Source organism: Rhinoderma darwinii, chromosome 3, assembly GCF_050947455.1.
Source record: "Rhinoderma darwinii isolate aRhiDar2 chromosome 3, aRhiDar2.hap1, whole genome shotgun sequence".
NCBI lineage: Eukaryota > Metazoa > Chordata > Amphibia > Anura > Rhinodermatidae > Rhinoderma > Rhinoderma darwinii.
The window spans coordinates 156,152,287-156,173,954 of NC_134689.1; the positions used below are offsets into that span (position 1 = coordinate 156,152,287).

Sequence of the window (21,668 nt, forward strand, 5' to 3'; positions counted from 1 at the left end):
CCCAAATTTGCAGCATAAAGCAATGAGGTTGCTTTACCACATTGCCAATGCTGCAATTTCGGGAACTGCTCCCTCTAGTGACCAGCACATGAAAATGTTATAAATTAGAATCTAATTTATAATATTTCCTGACTTGTGAAAAAATTAAAACAAATGTGTAATCATTCAGATACTAATTGTTTAACTAAAAAAATAAAAAATTCTAACGACACATTCCCTTTAAAGGAACAGTGTCACCACAATTTTTTTTTTAATATGTTAAAGATGTTAGTGCTTTATTAAAAACGTTTGGATTAATTTGTGTGTTTGTGTGTTACTTTTTCTTATTTTTACACTTTTTCTTCCCTATGGGGGCTGCCATTTTTTTTCCATTTCTGTATGTGTCGATTAACGACACATACAGACATGGAATACGGCAGCTCCAGTCCCATAGGGACTGCGAACGGGGCCCGTTCCATCCACTTCAATGTACGCCGTCTGTGTGGGAACGGCGCATGCGCCGCTCCCACACAGTCCAATTTGAAATGCGCGCCGTCCGGCGCCATTTTCCTGTGGACCGGAAGTCGCGGCCGGACAGTAAGATTACTACTTCCGGTCGCGGCTTCCGGACTTGTGCACTTGGACCAGCGGCAGCAGACGGAGCGGACGGGCCGGAGGGAGCCGCGGCGGCAGGAGCAGGTAAGAGATTTCTATGTATGTTCGTGTTTGTGTGTGTTTACTACTGTATGTAAACCTACTACACTGTGAGTTAGCTCAAAAAATGGCGACACACAGTGTAGGAGGTTAGACCGTTCAATCCCCTCGTTTATCCCGGCACTAGCCAGGATAAAGGAGGGGGGGATGCTGAGAGCTCACTAGAGCGAGGGCTTTTTACCCAATTTTGCAGCATAAAGCAATGTGGTTGCTTTACCACATGCAATGCTGCAATTTTGGGAATGGCTCCATCTAGTGACCAGCAATGGGAAATATTATAAATTAGAATCCAATTGAATCCAATTTATAATATTTCCTGACTCCTGAAAAAAAAAAAAAAAAAAATTAGAACAATGTTTAATCACCTATACACTAATTGTTTAACAAAAAAAAAAAAATCATGTTTTGCTGGCAACACATTCCCTTTAAAGAATGTTTGTTTGGATACCAGTTTCTTTCTTATATCAGCTCGTATAAGGTGGTTCGAGAGAGATTTTCTCTTCTATATGTAAATTGTGGTTTCTCCTGAAAGCAATTTGCCATATTTAGGTTCATATTTTAACATTTCCCAATATTTAAAAACACCAGCAGAAAAAATGGGACATAGATAAACTTCAAAACCACAGAAAAGGCCACACTTAGGCCCCATGCACACAACCGTAAAAACTCCCGTGATTACGGGACGTAATTACGGGCCCATAGACTTCTATTGGCCACAGGTACCTCCCCGTATGCTTACGGGAAGGTGCCCGTGCCGTTGAAAAAGATAGAACATGTCCTATTTCAGGCCGTAATTACGGCACGGGCAGCCCATAGAAGTCTATGGGGCTCACGTAATTACGGGCAACTACGTGTGTGCACCCGTAATTACGGGAGCGTTGCTAGGCGACGTCAGTAAACAGTCACTATCCAGGGTGCTGAAAGAGTTAAACGATCGGCAGTAACTGTTTCAGCACCCTGGACAGTGGCTACCGATCAGAATATAGATAAAGCTGTAAAAAAAAAAAAAAAAGACGACGTTCATACTTACCCAGAACTCCCTGCTTCTTCCTCCAGTCCTGCCTCCTGGGATGACGTTAGAGCCCATGTGACTGCTGCAGCCAATCACAGGCCAATCACTGGCTGCAGCGGTCACATGGACTGCCGCGTCATCCAGGGAGGTCGGACTGGATCTCAAGAGAGGGAAGTGTCACCAAGACAACGGCCGGGTAAGTATGAATTTCTTTAACTTTTATTACGGAAAGGGCTGTCCCTTCTCTCTATCCTGCACTGATAGAGAGAAGGGCTGCCGATTAGTGCAGTGTAATTTTGCAGCCAAAAACGTGCCCGTAATTACAGATGGAATACGGGTGACACTGGACCCGTATTTACGGGCACGGGTCCGTAAATACTGGTGCAATACGGGTCGAATACGTGTGACCAAGGACCCGTATTTACGCCAGTATTTACAGGTGGACAAAAATACGGTCGTGTGCATGAGGCCTTACTAAGTGGGTAGGTGAAAACCCGTTCCCAGCAGGACTCAGACAGGTCAAAAATGCTTCAGAAGGAAAGTGTATTCAATAGTGATAACCACTCCCACTAGTCTTGAGGGGAGTGGCGAACTAAGTGCTCACAAGTGTGCGATAAATGGGTGTCAGTATGTGTAGTGCAAGGGTGTGAATGTATGGTATAAAAGAACTGTGTGTGACAATGTAATAATTTTTTTTTATAAAAATGACATGAATACAGGTCAGTGCTTTGAATAGTACATGGGGTGTCAGTACTGTGTGTAATACCTGGAGGAATAATGTGCCAGTCGTCAGGCATAGCATATCTTGCCGTATCACAGCCTATTTGTAACGCCCACCCACTTAGTAAGTATGGCCTTTTCTGTGGTTTTAAAATTTCCCAATATTTGTTAATGGTATTTCCAATAAATTTAGAATGACTATCATGTTGAAATAAAGCAATGTTTTTTTCACTCCTTTTTTTTTTTTTTTAAATAAATATGGCATTGCCTTTTTGTAGATCTTCTACTTTATATCTATTAATCTCCGTTCCAATTTTTTCTAATTCATTTTTACTGTAGCTTCTTTCAATGAATTTCTCAGTAATTATGGTTTTATGTTTTGCATATTCTGTGTTTTCACTGCAGATACGAACAAGGAGGGGTTATCACAGGACTGGAGAAACAGAGCAAAATATAATAAATATAGTGGGTGCAAGCCTCAAAGGAACCTGAACCAAAGCCCCATGAATGGAATCCACAAACAGAAAGCAACAAGGCAGCACATCCAAAATAAATGGAAATTTAGTCACCTACAGGTGCGACATTTCAGTCCAACGGGACCTTTCTCAAGCATGTGAACATAGAGAAAAACCCCAGTATATAAGGACTGAATGAGTCATAATTGCCAATAATACAATAAATTAAAAAAAAAAAAAAAAAGACATGAACAGCATTACAATATATATAATAAAATATACCAAATAATAAACAAAAAAAGATTTACGGGGTAAACATATATGTGCAAGTACTAGATGTAATGCTATCAGATAACATCCAAATATAGCTTAAGTGCCTAGTTTACCCAGGTGCAAGGGAGTTAAAATAAACATGTATTGTGACATACATTGTAGCATGTGGACTTCCTATACCTCCGTCTTGGCGTCTCCATATCGCTAGTGCGCATGTCCATCAAAAAATGACTGAATATGGATAAGAAGGGGGTGAATGCTAAGGATTGGACCCCTGAGGCAGAGTCGGCATTCTCCAACCTCAAGAGCGCCTTCACTCCTGCTTCCGTCCTTCATCATTCTGATGTGACCCGCCAGTTTTCATTGGAGGTTGACGCCTCTTCCATTGGTGCTGGAGCACTCCTGTTTCAAAAAAATTCCAGGGGTAGGGCAGTATCATGCAGATTTTTCTCCAAACTCTTCTCTCCTGCAGAGCGCAACTATTCCGTTGGGGATCGAGAATTACTCGCCGTAAAGTTGGCCTTGGAAGAGTGGAGACACCTGATGGAGGGGGATGCTCATCCCATCATCATCTTCACAGATCACAAAAATCTTATATATCTAGTATGCACAACTATTGAACCCTCGTCAAGCCAGATGGTCACTGTTCTTCGTCAGATTTCAATTCCTGCGGACAAAAACATTAAGGCCGGTGACCTGTCCCGGTCATTTGAGATGAACAACTCTGAAGAAAGTCCTCAACATGGAAAGATTCTTGTCTGTCTTGCGGACAGAAGAAGAACTCTCTGCTTGGGACATAATTCCAAACTGGCTGGTCAGTCTGCTGTTTCTAAAAATCGGGACTTTATTGCTCATCACTACTGGTGGCCCACGCTACCTAAAGATGTCTTGGACTAAGTTTCTTCCTGTACGAACTGTGCCTAAAACAAGGCTACTCATTCTAAACCTGCTGGTTTACTCCTACCTCTGCCAGTTCCTGATGCTCCCTGGCAACACATCGCCATGGATTTTATTACGGACTTTCCCCCTTCTTCTGGATGTACTACGCTCTGGATGGTGGTAGAACGCTTCTCCAAGATGACACATTTCGTTCCGTTAACCGGGCCTTCCCTCTGCTACCCGTCTGGCAAGTCTGTTTATCATATTGTGTCAGATCGGGGTGTACAATTCATTTGCATCTATATTTTGGAGAGCCCTATTGTAATGACGGAGTAGGGAGACAGACAGGTGAGCCCTAATCTACCCGCCACTCAGTCCCTGCCTACTTGCACGGCCAGTCCTAGGCGACGGCGTACAACTGGGCGACGGTCCCTACGCTCAATAAGTGCACGACAGACAAACAGACAAGGGTACACAGAAGCTAAGGGAAATAAGGCAGTTGCCCACGGCAACACCGTGAGCAACAGGAGTAGTGAACGAGCAGAGTCAAACCAGGAGTGTACGAGGTACCAAACGCAGAGCAGGAGCGTAGTCAGAAAATCCAGGGTCAAAATAAAGCAAGGTCAACAATAATAGCAGGAGCAGCAGAGCCAGGAAAGAATCACAGGCAGAGGACAAGCAGGAAATGAAGGTATAAATAGACCGAGGGCGGGAGCTAGAACATCTGGCCAGGCTGTGATATGTTCTCCCACTCCTGAGCCTACCAGCCTGAGTGGTAGCAGATCGAGTTACTCTATCAGACCTAGGAGCAGGTGCAGACTGACTAAACACGGGCATCGACACAGAAGCTGTGTCTGGCAGAACCTTTACACCTATGTAGACTTTTGGTTGTGAAATTGGACTTTTCTTCCGCTTATCACCCGCAGTCTAATGTCGAAGTTGAAAGGATCAACCAGGTACTTGAGAATTATCTTTGTCATTTTGTTTCAGTTCAACAAGACAATTGGGTACAGCTTCTGCCATGGACTAAATTCTCATACAATCATACTAGTGAGTTTACTGCTTCTCCTCCGTTCTTCATTGTGCACAGTCAACATCCTCATGTTCCTCTTCATGTGCCAGCTACGTCTCAAGGGCCTGCAGCCAATTCTTCCGTCGAAGGTTTCTTATACATCTGGCAGGAAACCAAGTCTGCAATCCTTCAGGCAGTTGATCGCATGAAGAGATATGCAGATAAGAGAAGACAAATTCCTCCTCCGTTTTCTCCTGGAGTCAAGGTCTGGTTGTCTTTCAAAAACATTCATCTGAAGATCCGTTCTCACAAATTCGCTCCCAGATTCCTCTAAATTTTGCAACAAATAAACCCTGTATCCTGTAAGCTTCGGCTACCTCCTACCCTCAAAATCCCCAACTCATTCCATGTGTCCCTCCCAAAGCCTGTGGTCCTGAACCGATTCAGAAAATCCCCTGGTTCTACAGTTGCTCCCTGCGGTTCTTCGGACATCTTTGAAGTAAGAGATCCTGGATTACAAGAGGACAGGAGGGAGGACCTTCTACCTGGTGGACTGGAAATAGTTTGGTCCTGAGGAGAGGTCATGGGAGCCTGAAGAGAATTTGGATGCTCCAGCTCTCATCAGGAGATTCCTGTAACGCTCTGGACCTAAGAAGAGGGGGCATAAAGGGGGGCACTGTAATGGTCGTGGTGGCATACCTGTAAAATGCACCCTAGTACAGACAGTGGAGCTGTGGCACCTATAAAATGCCCCCTATCCAATCCCAACGCATCCTGGACTAAAAAATTTACTCTGCCCTCTTCCTCCTTGCCTGATCATTGTGGTGTCTACCCATGTTAGTTATTGCAAATGATCCCTTAGTTGTATCCTGTATCCAGTAATTGTGTTTGTTCCAGTGCAAAGTCTAGTCAGAGTCGAGTTAATCATCTGTGTTAAGTGTCATCTGTGCCAAGTGCCTGCCAAATCTTATATCCAGGTACTCTTGTCCTAAAGACTATCATTGACTGTCGTTTGGCCAGCTGCTACTCCGCTACAGCGAAACAGCCTTGTGGGTCCACATACCCCATAATCATGACAATATGGAGTGTGTGCAGTATGTATACGCACTGTATATATAGAGTGTGTGCAGTATGTATACGCGCTGTATATATAGTGTGTGCAGTATGTATACGCGCTGTATATATAGAGTGTGTGCAGTATGTATACGCGCAGTATATATAGAGTGTGTGCAGTATGTATACGCGCAGTATATATAGTGTGTGCAGTATGTATACGCGCAGTATACTGTATATATAGTGTGTGCAGTATGTATACGCGCAGTATACTGTATATAGTGTGTGCAGTATGTATACGCGCAGTATACTGTATATATAGTGTGTGCAGTATGTATACGCGCAGTATACAGTATATATAGTGTGCAGTATGTATACGCGCAGTATACTGTATATATAGAGTGTGTGCAGTATGTATACGCGCAGTATACTGTATATAGAATGTGTGCAGTATGTATACGCGCAGTATACTGTATAGTGTGTGCAGTATGTATACGCGCAGTATACTGTATATATAGAGTGTGTGCAGTATGTATACGCGCAGTATACTGTATATATAGTGTGTGCAGTATGTATACGCGCAGTATACAGTATATATAGTGTGTGCAGTATGTATACGCGCAGTATACAGTATATATAGTGTGCGCAGTATGTATACGCGCAGTATACAGTATATATAGAGTGTGTGCAGTATGTATACGCGCAGTATACTGTATATATAGTGTGTGCAGTATGCATACGCGCAGTATACTGTATATATAGTGTGTGCAGTATGCATACGCGCAGTATACTGTATATATAGTGTGTGCAGTATGTATACGCGCAGTATACTGTATATAGAGTGTGTGCAGTATGTATACGCGCAGTATACTGTATATAGAGTGTGTGCAGTATGTATACGCGCAGTATACTGTATATAGTGTGTGCAGTATGTATACGCGCAGTATACTGTATATAGAGTGTGTGCAGTATGTATACGCGCAGTATACTGTATATATAGTGTGTGCAGTATGTATACGCGCAGTATACTGTATATATAGTGTGTGCAGTATGTATACGCGCAGTATACTGTATATATAGTGTGTGCAGTATGTATACGCGCAGTATACTGTATATATAGTGTGTGCGTGCGTGCGTGCGTGCGTGCGTGCGTGCGTGCGTGCGTGCGTGCGTGTGTGGGGTAGCAGCTTTATCTCTTGTGATCCATGTCTCACTTTCTTTATAAATTGCTCCGATCTTCCTAGAGCTGCGTCTCGTCTTCAAGTTTTGGTTATATTAATGTTTTAAGTTCGAGAAAATGTTATTCTCAATTTTCTAAACTGTCTGTAACAATTTCTGTCTGTTCGTGATTTTTGGCCAACTTGTCCAGGAAAAAATAAATTGCTGGTCTGCCTGTTCCTCTCCCCGCCACCCCCCCCCCCGTATTTGGACAGTTAATCACACCATCGACCCCCCTATACGTATTTAGACTTCTCTACTGCTAAAATATAATCAGTTGTCCCGTTTCACTTCAGGGCGGGGAGGATAGAAACGTATCCATCTTAGGGGATACAGCTTTACCTCCAGAACCTCCACTATATCTTTTACTTGCGGGAGCATTGTCCTGTTTCTTTCGAGGAATATCGATACCAGGTATATAACAATTTTAAACAACTTGGCTCAAACGGTTCATAACCGCATCCACAAGCTGAGAAATTATCAGGTAACATTAAGTCAAAGACTCCATATAGCACTCAGACAGCTCTCAAACAGTTACAGCAGAAGTCATATCCTGTTAGACAGTGCTGATACGCATGACATGAGAACCATTCACTGGTTATTCACACAGAACGCTCTCAGCCACTCCTGGTATTGAATCCTGGAATTGAAGCCTGTATTCATCTGTTAATTTCTTTTTCATGATCCAGCCAAAAACTTAGGCAAAAGCAGTACTTTCAGGGGAAGGAGAGTGAGAGAATGGAGGACGAGACACCAAGCACCTCTATACAGCCCAGCACCGGTGTGTAGACAGGATCAGACAGAGGAGGCCAGGATCAGGGCTAATGCCGGCGTGTAGGGTCAGACGGAGGTAGTAGCAAGGGGGAGGCGCTTCCAACCACACATCCGGTCACATGCCTTGTCCGCCACCACACAAGGGGCATTGCGACATCACAAGAGAGGTTAGTGCGACATTACAATAGAGGCCATCGTGACATCCCAATAGCTGTAAAGAAACGTACATCTCTAAGATTGTCATGACTTCTAGCCTAGCTTCTGGGTGGCTCTGGTTGAGTTGCAGAGCAAAGCGCATCACACATGGTGATCCTAGATTAAATTTTTTAGAATGTTTGTCTATGGCTATTGCATGTATACTTGAGGTTATGCAAATTAAATGGGATGCCAACATTCTACGGCCTTGCGAAAAAAGCAACGGAGACGTTTCGCAATCCACATTGAAAATCTACAACTCATGTAATGTATAATGCATACGTATGGGGTAGAACAAAATTCATGCACAGACCACAAAAAAAAAAAAAAAAAAGAAGTCCGGATTTGAGATCATGCTGCGGAATGGTCTTAACTGTTACCTCTGCTCTTTCTTCAGTCATTTTTGCTTTTAAAAAGATTCACATTCACAATAATGTAACAGTATTATAAAGAAATGACAAAAGTAATATTTATTTCAATCTAAAACTTCAAATTATGCAGCATTTGTTTAGCTATTTTCTTTCAGTAAAATCTGGCCGTCAAATACTTCTGACAACAAAAATTAACGAAACTAAAGTTATAAAAAAAAACTCTTCACATTTATTCAATATGAACACTGAATATTTGGCGAATCCATTTATACAAACTTTGAATTTGCCCTCATAGAGGTTTCAAAGTTTCATTCCTGGGAGTCCAATGAGCTTCCTAACCAGTTGTGAAGCCATTGTAACCAGCAAGGAACATTTTCATATGGATCATTCATCCTAACACACAGAACATTTCCTTCTTTGATTTAAAAAAAAAAAAAAAAAAAAAATCCTTCACATTGACATGCGCAAACGTGATAAAAACGTTGGCATTCTGATTCATGATGAACATTAGATGTAACTCAGAGACAGTCTATGGGTCATTGTATCTTCTCGCACACTCAGTATCCACTTTATGATGAATCGGTATATATGCTCCTTCAGTCTGTGGGTTCATATAACATTTGCTTCTTACAAAGAGTTTATAATTTTTTTTACACTTTCGAAAATGTATTGTATGACAATGCTGTCTGAATAAAAAAAGGATTAGGGCCGCTGAACCAATTTACTTTTAATAACTTCTTGCTCATTAAGTTTAAAGTGCGTATAAGCTAAGATACCAAAAATTGTGCAAACTATTCCAATGCCTTGATTTAGAGAAAGGGCGTCCTGAAAAAGGATGTATCCTCCCAGAAGAGTGATGCAGAATTTGAAGTGTCCAAACATGTTGTAGCTATGCTTAAGTTAAGGAATAAAAATTATAATAGCAATAAAAGGTTAAAACGAGAACATAAGAAACTACTACAGCAGGGATCAGCAAACTGTGGCGCCGGTGCCACAGCCAGCACGCAAGGCATAGTTTGCTGGCACACTTCCCTCTCCTGTTGTCCAGCGCCGTTGTGTGGTTGGCGGCACTGTACGTAGGAAGAGAGAGCAGAGCTTCATTAGGCGCTTGGCGGCACTGACCACTAGGTGAGAGAGCAGTGCTTCATTTTTTTTTGGGGATCTGCTGGACACTTGGCAGGCACACAATGCAGCACTGCTCTCTCTTAGTGTTCAGCATCGCCGAGTACGTAATAAAGAGCTGCTCTCTTCTGGTCAACAGTACTGCAAGGACGGCATTCCGTAACCAGTCTGTAAAAGAAGTTAGCAACTCTCTTTCCTATGCCCCCCCCCCCCAATCTGGTGTTCAGTAGCCAAAGTCTATTCTATGTGCACCCCCTATATCTGGTATTTAGTAGCCATGGTCTCTCCTCGGTGCACCCCCCTAAATGGTGTTCAGTAGTCGTTCTGTCTCCTGTGTGCAGCACACCAAAGCTGGTATTTAGACGCCGTAGTCTCTCCTATGTGCACTCCCCCCTGCCAACCCAGCTGGTGTTCAGTAGCCTCAATTGCCCAACAAACGGATAGTGTTGGCAAAGCAAGTCAGGGACAAGGGTCACATTGAAAGGGTAACTAAACTCTTAAAAAAAAAACAAAAAAACTTGTGACATGTCAGAAGCTTTCATCGTAAGGGGTCCAAGCACTGAGACCCGCACTGATCGCTAAAAAAGAGTGGCAGAAGCGCTCGGGTGATCGCTGTGCCGCTTTGTTTCTGATCGGCTTTCCTCGGAAAGCCGAGTGAGAAGCGCACGGCGATGTCTCAGTGTTTGGACCTCCACCGATAAAAAAAACATATGTGGTAAAAGATAGTCTTACATGACTCATGTTTGCATGGCATACTGAGCACTTTATCATTTTTTTTTAAATCGACACGCCATACAAAAAAAGTTTGCCTACCCCTGTATTACAGGCATCTTATAGGCTGTGTTTATACGTAGCACATTTTTAGTGCAGAATCCACACATAAAATCGGCAACAAAAATATAATATGCAATGGTATGAAATCAATGGCATAATCCACACAAGTGATTTTTGCAGCGAATTTCAAGCCACAATTTAGCATAAAAAAAATCTACTGGGTGTGAACATAATTTCAAGTGCACCATTTCTCATTTCTAGTGCTCAAGTTCCCCAAGAAGTCATGTTTGGAAGTTTTTCTTAATCCCGCACGGATTAATACGTGTAACTGCATAAGTAATTGCCAAAGGTGTTTGTTCCCTGTATGCGAGAACCTGAAAACATGACCTGTTCATTGAGGAATGGAATTAAGAAACGCTGATATGGGATGTCTTCCATAAGATGAACATGTAGGAAACAATGACAACCAATACATACACGCCTCGTTCAAACGGTCTATTATGGTTCATTTGTAGGATAAAGGCAGACAGCTCTTCTCCTGCTGGAATCCATTACAATCCAGAAAGGTTTGACACTTGCTTCAATGAGAGTCATTTTATCTTATTTAAAATCTTGCTTTTGGTGACATCTGACACATGGCCTATAATAGTGTGCATCTAGTCCTTAACAATGGACTACTAATTGCCACTTTGTTATTTGAAAACGAGGTGGCAGTTTGCAGTCTGTTGCTGAGAATGTGACGCAATTTAACCCCTTTAGGACTGGCCTATTTTGGGTTTTCAGGTCAAAGGATCTTTTTTCGTTTTGGTCATTGCTGCATTCCAAGAACCATAAAACTACATGAGGGGTTTTTTTTGGAACAAGTTATTTTTTTAATAGAACCATTTTGGGGCATATATAGATTGATTAACTTTAATTAGCTTTTTTTGGACAGGAAATGGATAAAAAAAAACAAATTCTGCCATTTTTTTTTTCCTTTTAAATTTACACCATTTACCGTGCAGCATAAATAACGTTACCTTTATTATTTTGGTAAGTAAAATTATGACGATACCAAATATGTATAGTATTTTTGTTTTACTACTTTTACAATATAACCTGTTATGAAAGAGAAAAAAAAAAAGATTAACTTTCATTTTTCCATCGTTTCTGTATGTGGGCTTTTTTTATTTATTTTTTGAAGGAAGTGTCATTTTTTTTTTTTTTTTTAATAGAACCATTTTGGGGAAAAGATAAAATTAATGGCAATGTTTTCTGGGTGGGGTAAAAAATACAAAACAATAATAATTTGTTTAGAGGGTTCAACGTGCAGATAAAATAACATGCTAACTTTATGGATTGTTACGATCGCGAAGAGACCATGTATGTGTTTTTTTTTTTAATGAACACTTTTTCAAATGAAACCGCTTTTTATGGAAAATATTTCTTAAAAAGTTAACGAATGGAAAAAAAATAATTATATATATATATATATATATATATATATATATATATATATATATATATAAAAAATTTTTTGTCCCACTAGGGGATTTAACAATGCGATCTTTTGATCACTTCTATAATGCTTTGCTATGCTTAGTTTTAAACAGACCGGTAATAATGCCTTGGTATATTGACAGGCAATATGTTAAAGACATGGCAAGTCTAGGGGCCATTGTTAGACCCCCAGCTGCTAATGGGGAAACGGGGTTTCTAATGGGGAAACAGAGGGAGCCCACTTTACTCTGTTAAACTCCTTATAAGTAGCGGTCGCTTTCGACCGCAGCATTTAAGGGGTTAAACTGCCAGGATCAGCGTTCTCTCTGACTTCAGCTGTTGCAGCGGGATGTCGGCTATATAGTACAACCAGCACACGCCGCTGATGGCACGGGCACAGAAGTTTCATTTAGACTGCAATCAGATGGCCGTAATAACGTTCCAAGCAGGAGCCATAAATAGCCATAACACACGATCAGACCAGTCACGTGTAACCGGGAGCCTTTGCCACAGCTTTTTTAGGGGGCTTTTCCAAATATACATCATGGGACAAACCCTTTGAACACCAGGATGCCGCTCTAGTCTTATAAAAAAAACAAAACAAAAAAAACCCCACACTATTCTTGCTGTCAACAATACCGGAACATCAAGAACACTATTGTGAATAGAACCCAATACCCACCCAAAATATGTGCTAATGTTTATAGTACTTTACAACGGTTATATAAAACTATGCTGTCTGAGCTACTTAACTCCTTAACGCCGAAGGACGGATATATCCGTCCTCAGCAGCTGCTAGATCGCGCAGGACGACGGATATATCCGTCCTGTGATCGCGCGGGTACTGTCACTGTACCCACGCGATTAGCGGCAGGAGCACGGCTGTTATACACAGCCTGGCTCCTGCTGCAACTGCCGGAATCGAAGCGCGCTCCGATTCCGGCAGTTTAACCCATTAAATGCCGCTGTCAATAGTGACAGCGGCATTTAATGTGTTTGACAGAGGGAGGGAGCTCCCTCTGTCACCTGATCGGCGCCCCCGCAAACAAATCGCGGGTCGCCGTCGGGTTTCCATGACAGCCGGGGGTCTAACAAAGACTCCCAGGTCTGTCTTCAGCATCTGCCTGTTAGCCGATGCCAGAGGCATGACCTAATAGGTTGCCTGTCAGTTTTACACTGACAGGCAATAATGCTTCGGTATACTAAGTATACCAAAGCATTATATATGCGATCAACAGATCGCATAGTGAAGTGTCCTGATGGGACTTAAAAAAAAAAAATGACAGTTAAATAAAGTTTAAAAAATAAATAAATAAATTACAGTCAAAGGCCTCATGCACACGACCGTGCTTTTGCGGCCGCAATTCCCCCGAAAATCCATTCTTTTCTATGGGGCCGTGCACACGACCGTAGTTTTTGCAGTCCGTGCACGGCCCGGGAGCCCGGACCGCAGAAAGAACGGGCATGTCTTATTACGGCCCGGTTCTGCGGTCCGGGCTCATTGAAAACAATGTGCATGTCTCGCGATTTGCGGGCGGCCTGCGGCTGACAGTCCGCAGCCGGCCGACCCGAAAATCACGGCCGTGCACACGGCTACAGTCGTGTGCATGAGGCCATAGTCAAATAAAACTACTTTTTTGGCCCAAAAAGTGGTTTTATTTAGTAAAACTGTCAAAACAAAAATCACACATACATGGTATCCCCGCGATCGTAACACCTTGACCAATAAAATTAACACATTAATTAAACCGCCGGATGAACGGCGTCCAAAGAAAACGCAAAAAACAACGGCAAAATTCTCTCTTTTCTCCCATTCCCCCCATAAAAAATAAAATAAAAGTTAATCTATAAGTCCTATGTACCCCAAAATAGTACTAATGAAAACTACACAATGTCCCGCAAAAATCAAGCCCACATCGACGGAAATATAAAAACGTTACGGCTCTTGGAAAGCGGCGATGCAAAAACAAGGAATTTTTTTCTAAAAGGGTCTTTATTGTGCAAACGTAGGAAAACATAAAACCTTTACATATTTGGTATCCCCGTAATCGTGCCGACCCATAGAATAAAGTTAACATGTTATTTACGCTGCATAGTAAACGGTGTAAATTTATAACGTGAAAATTAATGCTGGAATAGCTGCTTATTTTCAATTCTCTCCTAAAATAAAGTTAATAAAAGTTAATCAATATGTTATAAGCATCTAAAAATGGTACAATTACAAAATACAACTCGTCCCGCAAAAAACAAGCCCTTATACGGCTATGTCGACGGAATAAAAAAAAAAAAGTTACGACTCTTGGAATGCGGCCGTGAAAAAACAAAAAATAATCCTTGGTCATTAACGTGCAAAATGGACCGGTCATTAAGGGGTTAAAATCACTAGATATATGAGAACTCCACATGCTTTGCTATTGCAAAGAAAAGAGGCTTAAAAAGGATACGTGACAGGTGAAGTATTGCCAATGATCCAGTAGATAGACAGGTTTACAGTGAACGCAATAACTCCAGACAGAAGCACCATCACCTGTAAAAAGAGAACAATTCACACAGAAAATCTGCGAAAAACGCAGCGAAAATCGGCGTGCAGGCAGAGGAAAATCTGCCTCAAAATTCCAAATGGAATTTTGAGGCAGATTTTCCTCCTGCAAAGAACTTCGTGTGAACCCAGCCTTATGCAACTGCTACTTCATAAAGGTTTATGTATCCAAACAGAAATAAAAAAAATAAAAAATAAACTTACCATAGCTGTAAACGACCACGGTCCAAATATCCCTCCTTCACCAATTACAGGCTCAAAGAAAGGTATGACAGAGAGCAGCATTCCGGAAGATAAAGGTGCTTGGTAGTACAGGAGCTGCATAGAGTTCACCTGTAACTCGTGCTGTTTGGCTCCAACCCACTACAAATAAGTGAAAAATCCAAACGGTAAGCAAAACCAAATAATCGAAATGCAACAGTAGGGGACAAATTATGTAAACTGACTGTACTTTCCTCCAAACTTTTAGATGAAAAAGCAACATCTTTTCTGTTTCGCCCTAAATTAAGCTTTATTCACACGAACGGGTGTCAAATTGGTTTGCGTCCGTGCAGGACCCGTTTTCACGGATGAGTCTTTCGAGGGATCCATGAAAACAGGCATACTTAGGACATGTCCTATTTTTTTACAGGCCGTTCACACGGTCTGTTAAAAAAACGGCCGTGTGAATAGCCCCATAGAAGAACATTAAGTTTAATGCAGCCGTGTGACGGCCATTAAAAGACAGTCCGTCACACGGCTGATTATCCGTTCCTGTGAATAAGGCCTTAGGCATAATACACACAACCATGGTGATTTTGCGGTCCGCAAAACAACAGATCTGTTGTCGGTGTTTGTGGTCCATTTAGTCGCAAAAAAAACTTCTCCCTTACATCCGTATGTTATCAGTATTCACTTTGATAAAATGAACAGCTTTATGTTTAAAGAGGTTCTGTCACCAGATTTTGCAACCCCTATCTGCTATTGCAGCAGATCGGCGCTGCAATGTAGATTACAGTAACGTTTTTATTTTTTAAAAACGAGCATTTTTGGCCAAGTTATGACCATTTTTGTATTTATGCAAATGAGGCTTGCAAAAGTCCAAGTGGGTGTGTTTAAAAGTAAAAGTCCAAGTGGGCGTGTATTATGTGCTTACATCGGGGCGTTTTTACTACTTTTACTAGCTGGGCGCTCTGACGAGAAGTATCATCCACTTCTCTTCAGAACGCCCAGCTTCTGGCAGTGCAGACACAGCCGTGTTCTCGAGAGATCACGCTGTGATGTCACTCACTTCCTGCCCCAGGTCCTGCATCGTGTCGGCCACATCGGCACCAGAGGCTACAGTTGATTCTGCAGCAGCATCAGCGTTTGCAGGTAAGTAGCTACATCGACTTACCTGCAAACGCCGATGCTGCTGCAGAATCAACTGTAGCCTCTGGTGCCGATGTGTCTTCGCTCGTACGACACGATGCAGGACCTGTGAGTGACGTCACAGCGTGATCTCTCGAGAACACGCTGTGTGTCTGCACTGCCAGAAGCTGGGCGTTCTGAAGAGAAGTGGATGATACTTCTCGTCAGAACGCCCAGCTAGTAAAAGTAGTAAAAACGCCCCAATGTACGCACATAATACATGCCCAGTTGGACTTTTACTTTAAACACGCCCACTTGGACTTTTGCAAGCCTTATTTGCATAAATACAAAAATGGTCATAACTTGGCCAAAAATGCTCGTTTTTTAAAAATAAAAACGTTACTCTTATCTACATTGCAGCGCCGATCTGCTGCAATAGCAGATAGGGGTTGCAAAATCCGGTGACAGAGCCTCTTTAAGTGTGGCAGCAAATGGTTAGGGAATGTTGGAGGCCCTTCTTCAATGGACTGCATTCTGATGGACTACTCATGCGACATGCCACAGGTCTAACATCTGTGCAAGATCTTTCATGAACAGTATGGAAATTAAAAATTATGGGTCTCATGATGTACTGTAAGACTTTATTACACAATACAGGGAGGGAAAAATAAATAAATGGAGCAGGACTACAAACCACTTGGTAAAGGGACGTGACAAGAACACCAAGGGCAGCAAACACCATTCCCAAGACATTAAACTTCACATCGTAGTATGAATTCAGAAACACCCCTAATGTAATAGGAACCTGCAAAGAAAAATTAAAGAAAAATCATTTTCAATGAATATCTTTAGAGTTTTACTACGTTCACGGTTATAAGAAAACTTAAGTGGCAAACGGATTTATGATGGTTTTGTTGGTATGACCGGTTGTGTCAATGTAGTGAATGGGACTTTATGAATCATCTGCTATTTAAGTAAACCATCCCTTTAATATAGATGTGATAAAGTGTAGCTGAACGTTCGACAAACTTCTAACATGTCATAGTGACATGTCATAAGTTTGGATTGGTGAGGGTCCGAGCACCGAGACCCCCTCTAATCTCTAGAACGAAGCAGCTGAAGCTCTCGTGTGAGCGCTCAGCCTCTTCCGGAAATAAATGTATCAGAGTACGGGCTCATAGACTTTCTATTGAGTCCGTACACCGATACATCGGCTTTCCGGAAAAAGCCGAACAGACATGAAGCGGCTGAGCGCTCACACGAGAGCTTCAGCTGCTTCGTTCTAGCGATTGGTGGGGTCTCCGTGCTCGGACCCCCACCAATACAAACCTCTAACATGTCACTAGGACATGTCAGAAGTTTGTCGAACGTTTAGCTACACTTTAAAGAGAGACCCATCACCTCTCCGGACATGTCCGTTTTAATAAACACTTGAAATAACAATAGTGGACCATCTTTTCTTAGAACTCTGCATGGTGCCGTTCCTCTGTCATTCCTCCTGGAAATATATGAATACATTGGCAACTGGATGTTACTATTCCTTGTGGCCCTAACTTCTGCCGCTGGCTCAGTAGGTGGCCCGGGCTTTCTGAAACCAGCTGAGCGCATTCTGCTACACTGTTTCCGTAACTCCCATAGAAGTGAATAGAAGTTACGCAATCAACGTCGCCCAGCGAGCTTGGCTATTTTTGTACTTCCGGCCACCATGTAACTCAGTGGCTGGAGGAGAGCGACAGAAGGTAAGACGGGGGTCAGGGGGGTACCTGTTCTCCAGATCGATAGATATGGGACCCACATCTATCGGACATTTATGGCATATCCTGCAGATATGCCTGAGATGACAAAAGCCCCTTCAATTGTGAAAGGGGTTTTCCAGTCACTAAAAATTGATGGCCTATTTTCAAGATAAGCCATCAATAGCTGAGGGATTGGGGTCCAACTCCCGGGTTACCCACCAATCAGCTGATTTGAAGGGGCCGCAGCGCCCGTACGAGCGCTACTTCCCATTCATTTCTTCTTGTCACTGAATCGTCGACACACATTTAGCGGCGATTCACAGGTATTGCAGCCTTTTCTCCCATTGACGTGAAAGGGAGAAGGCTACAATACATGTGAATCGCCGCTATCCTGAGTATAGGCCATCAATTTTTAGTGGCTGGAAAACCCCTTTAATATGTATACAGGGTTTACACATAATACATAAAATCTCTTTGTTTTGATCTATAAACATAGTGTGGGTTCCAATTGTATTTAAAGAGGCTCTGTCACCAGATTTTGCAAGCCCTATCTCCTATTGCAGCAGATCAGCGCTGCAATGTAGATAAGAGTAACTTTTTTTTTTTTTTTTTTTTAAACTAGCATTTTTGGCCAAGTTCTGACCATTTTTATATTTATGCAAATTAGGCTTTCTAACGTACAACTGGGCGTGTATTATGTGTACACATCGGGGTGTTTTTACTTCTTTTACTAGCTGGGCGTTGTGAATGGGAGTGTATGATGCTGACGAATCAGCATCATCCACTTCTCTTCGTCACCACCCAGCTTCTGGCAGTGCACAGACACAGCGTGTTCTCGAGAGATCACGCTGTGACGTTACTTCCCCAGGTCCTGCATCGTGTCAGACGAGCGAGGACACATCGGCACCAGAGGCTGCAGCAGCATCGGCGTTAGCAGGTAAGTCGATGTAGCTACTTACCTGCAAACGCTGATGCAGAATCAACTGTAGCCTCTGGTGCTGATGTTTCCTCGCTCGTCCGACACGATGCAGGACCTGGGGCAGGAAGTGACGACACAGCGTGATCTCTCGAGAACACGCTGTGTGTCTGCACTGCCAGAAGCTGGGTGTTAACGAAGAGAAGTGGATGATGCTGATTCGTCAGCATCATACACTCCCATTCACAACGCCCAGCTAGTAAAAGAAGCAAAAACGCCCAGATGTAACACACATAATACACGCCCAGTTGTACTTTTGCAAGCCTCATTTGCATAAATACAAAAATGGTCATAACTTGGCCAAAAATGCTCGTTTTTTAAAAATAAAAACGTTACTGTAATCTACATTGCAGCGCCGATCTGCTGCAATAGCAGATAGGGGTTGCAAAATCTGGTGACAGAGCCTCTTTAACCCTGTCATTTTATAGCACAAAATATACACAGAAAACTAAAGGGGTTGTCAAGGATTAGAGGGGGGAAAAAAAAAAAAAGACTGCTTTTTTTTTTTCCCCAGAAAGTTTCACGCCCGTGCTGCTTCCGGTATTGTAGCTCATCCCTCTTCAAGTGAAAGGGGGTTGAACTGCAATACCAGACACAATGCATGGAGATTATAATATATATTTTAAAAAAAACAAAAAAAAAAAAAACACACAAGCGGCACACAAAATCAAGCGGAGCAATTAAATAATGATAAAAGTCAATAGAAGGTAATCATTTTTATCACCTGTATTCACCGATTCAAAGCGACTGTTCAGAATTAGAAAAAAGGGTCTTTTTTTTCTAGAAACCGTGCCGCTCCTGTCCATGGAATATGTCTTGTATTGCACTTCACCCCTGACGAAGCTGCACAGCGAGGAAACGTTACGCATGGGGTTGTCTGACCTCCTTCCACAGCCTTTCTGGTTCATGTATCATTTTTGTGTGTGTGTGTGTATATATATATATATATATATATATATATATATATATATATATAAAGTTTTACTTCGCCTATTTGGAGCTATGGCTATATTGTTTGTAATTACAAGCAGTTCGTGTGATCCCTGCTCGCTTAGATGGGTGCATTTATTGTTGCCCTTATTTGTTTATATTTGGGTGGACATAGCATCCAACATTTAGGTATATTTGATATCCTTTACTGTATTGCTCCATACTATTTTGGAGTTGTGTATTTGTGAACTCTGTGGGCTCGCAAATTGTATCTAACTAGTGAACTTAGTCCTTCATCTGACCCATATTGTATCCTCTCTGTGATTTTTTTTTTTTTTGTCTGTGGTTCGCTTCCGGTATTAGAATACGGGAATGCTGGTCTATTCTGGGTTTGAATCTTTTTTTTTTGCATATTGTATAATAAAAAAAAAAAATTTCTACTTTGCACAATACTGGGTGTGCACCATTTGTTCACGTGCCTCTTTTTCTTCTCAACTATAATTTTTTTTGCACATGACTGCAGCACCCCGCACACATTATTATTACATCTAGTGGTGCCAATACGTCTCTTTTCTATCCCACCTTCATGGTATCGCAGCTCAGACGTTCTCAAATAGATGGCACGAAGCTGCAATACCAGACATAGCTCATGGATAAGAGGCTTTTTCTAGTCATGGACAACCCCTTTAGTAGAAGTCTAATGGACACAACATCACATCAAGCTTCAAGTAAACAATGTGGTACATGATCAATGCAGCTACGGCAGTGAAATATTTGTAAGGCCACTTTTTCCCCCCGACACCCAAACATTTTTCACAGCCATCAGAAAAATGGGGGGCTTGGCTTTCAAGTTGCATTTCATAGAATGGATTTACTAAAATTCTCTGCCGCTTTTCTGTTCAGGTACAACTTGGCATAGCTCAGTAGCGTATGTCATCTTGGAGAATAGACTACACAGTCATTACATACAGGTTAGCTTTCTGCTAGCCATAACAGCAAGCCCCAATGTGCGATACCATGTGACTACCAATAAATGCACATTACACAGGGACACGACTTGGGGCCCCTACAGTAGCAACGGGTGAATATTTTTAGTGCAGAAATATACCTCCCATTCAAGTCGTGGGCTTTTCCAAAATGATGTCAACAATATTTAGGATTGGAACCACGATCATTGTATGTTATTCTACTAAAAGTCAAAATATTACAAATAAAGCATCTATATACAGGGACATACAGTATACAGTAGAGGAAGCTGCACTCACCAAAGTGAACTTGATCCTTAGGGAGAACGTCTTTCCATACCACATGGTCTGAATGAAGATGATGACAGGAGTGGTCATAACTTTTGCCAGCTGATAGGTGCCTATGGTATTGTTCTCAAGGGACAGGTTAGTGAAGACCACAAACCCACAAAAGCTAAGGGCTAGAAGCAGCACCTTAGAGGCAGGGAAGCTCTTGGGGCAGAAGACCCCAAATCTCTGACATAGATACAACCCAAGCCAGGTGACCACAAAGTGCACGAGTGTAAGGCTCATGTTAGGGAAGCCATGATGGACATAGATCCACTTATTGATAAAAACGATGCAGATTGATGACAGCAAGTTTCCTAGCAGGCCAGCAGCTATTCTCCAGGGAGTAGATACAGACATGCTGAGAACAGATTTCCAGCACAGGCTCCACCGCGACTAGTACTGGCACGTTATCCACAATGCAGAGCACGGAAAGCTGGGCAGCATAAGATAAGGACAGGGCACAGAGGGCTGGCAGGGAGAGAAGGCTATCATCACAGAGCGCTCGCGGTAACTGGCCAACAGGGCTCACTACTTATCCCTCCTATCCGTCCTGGACGGCGACTCAACTTCAGCGCATGCGCAGCAGCGCCACAACTGGACACGTCACAGCGTTTCATTCACTGTGTAACAAGGCGGGTCTCTCATCCGCAGTGCAGGTTCTGCCCAAACCAAAGATGGCTCTTCTTCCAGTAAAGGCCCGTAGTAACCGAAGGCGCTCAAAGTTTGGTCGAGATAATCGTGTGAAAATATAAATGCTTAAAAGTGATAAAAATAAATACATTTATTCAAAAGAAACTAATACTTGAAGTGATCAACAAGTATGATCGTTCGGA

General features: G+C 42.3%; 1 protein-coding gene across 1 annotated transcript; it reads right to left on the reverse strand.

Moving 5' to 3' along the window:
* Positions 1–8,720: 8,720 nt before the first annotated feature.
* SLC35E3 (solute carrier family 35 member E3) lies at positions 8,721–21,425 on the reverse strand. The gene is made up of 5 exons (XM_075855011.1): positions 20,806–21,425; positions 16,593–16,703; positions 14,774–14,932; positions 14,475–14,557; positions 8,721–9,544 (listed from the first exon to the last, which is right to left on the reverse strand). The coding sequence occupies exons 1-5, from the start codon at positions 21,190–21,192 to the stop codon at positions 9,358–9,360; spliced, it is 927 nt and encodes a 308-aa protein (XP_075711126.1). The 5' UTR covers positions 21,193–21,425; the 3' UTR covers positions 8,721–9,357.
* Between the last annotated feature and the right edge of the window lie 243 nt (positions 21,426–21,668).

Coding starts and splice junctions, on each gene's coding strand:
- SLC35E3 (XM_075855011.1), bottom strand. CDS start 21,192: ATGTCTGTATCTACTCCCTGGAGAATAGCTGCTGGCCTGCTAGGAAAC. Junction 14,933..16,592: donor TCACGTCCCTTTACCAAGTG/GTTTGTAGTCCT, acceptor ACTTATTTGTAG/TGGGTTGGAGCCAAACAGCA. Junction 14,558..14,773: donor CGTGGTCGTTTACAGCTATG/GTAAGTTTATTT, acceptor CTCTTTTTACAG/GTGATGGTGCTTCTGTCTGG.